Source organism: Anolis carolinensis, chromosome 2 (genome assembly GCF_035594765.1).
Source record: "Anolis carolinensis isolate JA03-04 chromosome 2, rAnoCar3.1.pri, whole genome shotgun sequence".
NCBI classification, from domain to species: domain Eukaryota; kingdom Metazoa; phylum Chordata; class Lepidosauria; order Squamata; family Dactyloidae; genus Anolis; species Anolis carolinensis.
The window spans coordinates 189957177-189963176 of NC_085842.1; the positions used below are offsets into that span (position 1 = coordinate 189957177).

General features: G+C 38.9%; 1 protein-coding gene across 12 annotated transcripts in view; it reads right to left on the reverse strand.

The window, feature by feature from the left end:
- postn (periostin) overlaps nucleotides 1-5456 on the reverse strand; it is an 83496-nt gene extending 78040 nt beyond the window's left edge. For 8 of the 12 annotated variants that reach the window (XM_008103843.3, XM_008103839.3, XM_016991169.2 and 5 more), the window contains exon 1: nucleotides 5256-5456. In XM_008103843.3, the coding sequence (XP_008102050.1) occupies nucleotides 5256-5380 (125 nt within the window). In that variant the 5' untranslated portion in view covers nucleotides 5381-5456. The remainder of the gene's footprint in view (nucleotides 1-5255) is intronic. The other 4 variants (XM_008103844.3, XM_062971376.1, XM_008103842.3 and 1 more) reach the window with 1 other exon arrangement.
- Between the last annotated feature and the right edge of the window lie 544 nt (nucleotides 5457-6000).

Genomic DNA, 6000 nt, shown 5'->3' on the forward strand with positions numbered 1-6000 from the left:
ACTTACAAACATATTCAAAACTAAAGATTTACAGAATTACAAGTATGAGTTGATTCTACTCAGTTTCACATTTCCAGACCTCATTTTGGTTCAGCTCCATAGACCAGTATGGGAGAAATCCTCATATGTATATATGGAACCCCGGTGGCGAAGTGCGTTAAAGCACTGAGCTGCTGAACTTGCAGACCGAAAGGTCCCAGGTTCAAACCCGGGGAGCAGAATGAGCACCCACTGTTAGCTCCAGCTTCTGCCAACCTAGCAGTTCAAAAACATGCAAATATAGATCAATAGATACTGCTCCCGCGGGAAGGTAACGGTGCTCCATGCAGTCATGCCAGCCACATGACCTTAGAAGTGTCTATGGACAACACCGGCTCTTCGGCTTAGAAATGGAGATGAGTACCAACCCCTTAGAGTCGGTCACGACTGGACTTAACGTCAGGGGAAACCTTTACCCTTTATATATATATATATATATATATATATATATATATATATATCCTCTAAAATATTTATTTTTCACACTTTCTCTCAATATATATTTCTTTGTATACTGTTTATCAATGTGTGTGTTTTGGCAAGCGAACTTTTACAATATCATGTAATTTGTATGTCGTTTTAATACAAACACATTTTCCTGCATATTTCCCACTAGTTATGTATCTTGTGTCTGCATTTTCCTCTAATGTATATATTTTTGTATGAACTGTTTTTCAGAGAAAATAGTATCAAAAATTCTGGAAAATGTAAATACAGTATGATGCCCATATCTGCAGGACTTGTGCCCATAGTTTCATTTATCCACATTTGGCAAAATATGTCTTGCTAGATATTTTCTTGGTCCTCCATCATGACTCTGCGGCATTCTTGGCACCCTATTTCAATACGGTTTACTATTGTTTGTAATTTCACATTTCCATGTAAGACACACCTGTTTCAGCAGGCTTTTGATCTCCGCTATTGCTGTTTTTAAATTGATTAGATTTTAGCTGTTTTTGTAAGCCACTCCAAGCCCTGGGGGAGTGTTTTCAAGATTTTTTTAAAAGATATTTTAAAGATGTTTTTAAATTGTTAGATTTTAGCCTTTCTTGTAAGCCGCCCCGAGCCCTAGGGGAGTGGCAGCATATAAGTTTAAATAATAATGTATATGTATATGTCTGTCTGTCTGTATATACTGAGCCCTTGAAGGTACTCCCCCCTCCTTCCTCCCCCCCTCTGCATTTCCACTTCCTGTTTTGTTTTCTTTGCACAAAGAATATAAACAATTGCTTATTTTTTTAAGCCTGTCCTGCCTTTGTGAGTTTTGTGGTCATGCCTTTCCTTGTGGGGTGCCCCATTGAAAAGCATTAAATGTTTATTTAAATGTACAATTATGCAGGTTTTTAATGTATATTTAAATTTTATTGTAATTTTTTAAGTTTGAAAGACTTTTAAATCTGATGTAAACTGTTTTTTTGATGTATATGTTTATATTGTAAACTGCCCTGAGTCCCCTGATGCGTGAGAAGGGCGGGGTAGAAGTGATGTAATAAATAAATAATAAATAAATAAATAAATAAAGTTTGGGAATTTATCCCTTCAGATATAGAGGCCATACCATACTAAATCTGTTTCCATTCATTTATGGTTTATTGAAGTCCAAATTTGGTGTGTTATTTGATGAAACATTGAACAAATGTCTCCTCTATCTTTAACTATAACCAGAGTCTATTTCCTAAGAAACAACTTGGCTTTAAAAGTTGCATGGGACTCCAGACAACTACAAGTCAAATGTAAGAAAGATTACTTGGACAGAGAAGTCTTACAAGATTTTTCCAGCGGAAAAATGAATATTGGGTCCAAATGTGATTAAATCAACATAACCACATTTGGTAGCTCTAATTGTGTATGACCATAGACTTAATCCTTGTTCCCTAAGGGTTTGTTGTGCAAATTCGGCTTGTCTCTCAACATAAATAATAGCCTGAATCTTGCTTGGGAATTCTTTCACTTTCTAAATGTTTCCAATATCCAGGTTAATGGCTGATTATTCATATCTGAATATCCAATATTGGAGACAGACACATTTCTTTTATAGAGGTAGGAACAGTATGGTAGGGATTTTATTGGCACAGAAGCATCTGGTTTCTGTTGAACATAATAGTTCAAACAGCCATTTATAATTTTCCATTTATGTCATTCACAAAACTTTTCCAGCAATCAAGTCTCATTAGCTCCATATGTGAATCCCAGCTGCTCATAGGGGGCAAGATAATCACACAATCCTTTGCTCCCATGTTTTGGAATAGTGGGCTGGTGGCAGTTGGTAGTGTTTCAAAAGTCTGTAAAAATAATCAAGCAACACACAGGAGAGAGGAGGATTAAGCAATTCCATCTTCAGTTCTCTCATAAAATATTGTACTTTCCTCAGCCAAAAGGCCAGACAGTTCCTGGCATCGTTCTTAGAGCTCTTGAGATCTGGGGCTCCATTCAGTGCACTATAACTATAACACTATGATTCCATTGTAATTGCCATGGTAGTTTACAGTGAAACCAATACAATGCAATTTGAAAATATACAAACATCAAAATAGAATTAAATATTAACAGTATTTATAAATAAATGTTACAACTCTCCCTTCAACTGCCACAACCTGGAATCCAAAGGATATCGCCATGGCAGTTATAGTAGAATTGTAGTTATGTGTGTAGTGTGAAAACAGTATTGTTTTCATGCCTTTCATAAATGATAGTTTGTATCCAATCTGTGCCTTTACCATGTAAAATCTACTGGCTTCTGCATTAGAAATGGTAACAAATCGGGTGAGGTTGAATCAACCATTTCCCCCTTTGACACCCAAAGAGGTGTCATTTTGCTTTGTAACTGAAGTTGTGTGTGTATGTGTGTGGGGAGGAGTGTCTTACAGGAAAGGTAAATGCTAGCTTGTTTTCATTGTTACCATTTGGGATATCACAACAGCACACAAATAAATAACCCCATAACCAAAAGAGAAAATGGCGAGACACGGTTCAACTTTTTGCACAATGTGTTGCTTTATTATGACATGCAATGTTTTCTGTTATTGCACCTAATATAGAATAGCAAGACAGCCTGTTTTAAATAGGTACTAGCTGTGCCCGGCCACACGTTGCTGTGGCTAGGACTTTATTTTTCTTTTCTTTTTGTTGTATGAATGTAGAGGCATGGATGAGAGGTTGTGCTGTCAATTTTCGAGGTTGTGGGGCGTTTAGTTTAGTTGTTTTGTCCGGTGCCGTGATTCCATTACCCTTTTATATATAGCGATATATAGTTTGAAAAATATAATTTACTTCCTTTTTGTCATTAATATTTATGTATTTGTGCATTTATGTATTTACCTTATTTCTATCCTGCCTTTCTCTACCCTGGAGGGGACTCAAGATGGCTTACATATGGCAATTATTAGATGCCTTAAAATACATACAAACAGAGGCTTAAAATCAATTAAATTAGAATCAATACTATTAAACATTTAAAACATTACATTCAATATTGAAATCACATCATCTGAAAGTCATAGTCCAAGGCTGTTCTGTTATTAATTATACATAATTTCAAGTCTATTGCACTGTATTAATCACTGAAAGCTTGATCCCAGAGCCTGATCTTCTGAAGGCTAGAAGGGAGGAGGCTGATCTAATGTCGCTGGGGAGGGAGTTCCACATCCAAGGGGCCACCACTGAGAAAGTCCTGTCTCTCTTCCCCGTCAGCCGCACTTGCGAAGCAGACGGGACCGAGAGCAGGGCCTCCCCAGACTATCTTAAGCTCCGAGGCGGTTCATAGGGGGAGATATGTTCGGATAGGTAGACTGGGCTGGAACCATTTAGGGCTTTATAGGCTAAAGCCAGCACTTTGAATTTTGCTCGGTAACAGATTGGCAGCCATTGGAGCTGGCGCAGCAAGGAAGTTGTGTACTCCCTGTACATTGCTCCGGTGAGCAGCCTGGTTGCTGCCTTTTGGACCAATTTAAGTCTTCAAAGGCAACCCCACCTAGAGCATGTTGCAGTAATCTATGTGGAGTGTAACAAGAGCGTGGACCACTGTGGCCAAGTCCGACTTCCCAAGATATAGGCGCAACTGGTGCACAAGTTTTAATTGTGCAAAAGCTGCCCTGACCACCGCCAAGACCTGGGGTTCTAGGCTCGCTTTATATAGTCTAATTAACCAGCTTAGAATGAACAAAATTATTCAAGCATGCTTTTTAATTTTTTTACTGTATTTGGCACAATAGTTCATAAACATTTGGCATAAATTCATAATTAACCAATGTGAAAGGAAGGAAGGAAGGAGTTTCATGTGTCAGGCTTTCTGAGCATACAGTATGTTTGGGGAAGGTGCCTAGTTAACTGACTGACCACTAATTATTTATTTATTTTAGTTACAGCATTTATATTCCGCCCTTCTCACCCCGAAGGGGACTCAGGGCGGATCACATTACACATATAGGCAAACATTCAATGCCTTTTAACATAGAACAAAGACAAGACAAACATGGCTCCGAGCGGGCCTCGAACTCATGACCTCCTGGTCAGAGTGATTCATTGCAGTGATTCATTGCAGCTGCTCTCCAGCCTGTGCCACAGCCCGAGCCACTAACTAAGTTTGGATAACATAAAAGGATTACTATTTGGTAAATGACCAATGCATCTTACTCACTCCACAATGTGGGATACATATTCTGCTTTGCCAGGAGGCACATGCATCTCATCCCATTTCATATGTTTCGGCAGGCTTTTGAGTTCTGTTATTGATGTTTTAAAAGGTGCTTTTAGGATGTTTTAAAGATGTTTTTAAAGATGTTTTAAAGATGTTTTTAAATTGTTGATTTTAGCCTGTTCTTGTAAGCCACCCCGAGCCCTGGGGGAGTGGCGGCATATAAGTTTGAATAATAAATAAATAAATAAATAAATATGCTCTGGGATGGAGTTCTTGCATTAAAACCATATGTAGAGCTGAGCTCTGATATGTCCTGGCACAGTCTAGGACCTCCTATAACATCCCCACAACAGAAGTGAAAAGATGTATTTTTTGTTCATGGCTGTTTTAAACCATTTGAACTGATTAACAAATTCTAACCTTGCATTTTTTTTCACTAAAAGTTTGGTAGAGCAGCAAGAGCACATAAAAGGCATTTGTAACAATTTACTATAGCTAAACAAAGCTTTGGTGTTTGAAGGAAGTTGAATTTAGACTATAGGTTGTGAATACTTAGGTAGGAAATAAAATCCAGACTTACCCTTGTTCACGTGCCCTGATCCGACTGTGGCTCAAAATCTTGTCATAATGAGCAGTGGCAAATTCTGCAGGATGAAAAGCTGATAGGAAACAAATGCTGACTGCAGCAACCCAAAGGAGTTCCATTCCTTTTGCCTCTCTCTCTCTCTCCCTCTCTCCTGTCTCCTGGACTAGTCTGAGAAGAGAACTGGCAAGGGGCTCAAGAGAGCTCAATGTTTATATACATGCTACAGCACAGTGGGAGGGGAAAATGTATTAACCTGAGACTTTGAACCACCCTCATAAGAAGAGGAAACAGCAGACACTATTTCACCAGCCCCTGCATAAATGTGGAACATAAAGAAACTCTGTTCTGGGATTGTCTTCCCCCTTTCCCTATATATTTCTGGAGGCGTCACACACATCACACCTTAAGTGATTATTTAAGCAGTTGGAGGGACTGGGTTATTGTAACTATTGCAAGGCCTTCTTTATATTGTGAAGGCAACTGGCACAATCTTTATGGTATTTTTTATGAGTACTTGATTAAAATTTATGGTTCCAGGCTCATTCTTCATGTGGAAGAAGAGCAACTGGCCAACTTTTCCTAAATGGGCAATAAAGAGGAGTCCCCGGTGACACAGTGGGTTAAACCCTTGTGCCGGCAGGACTGAGGACTTGAAGGTTGGGTTGCTGACTTGAAGGTTACCAGTTTGAATCTAACCCGGGTAGAGTGCGGATGAGTTCCCTCTATCAGCTCCAGTTCT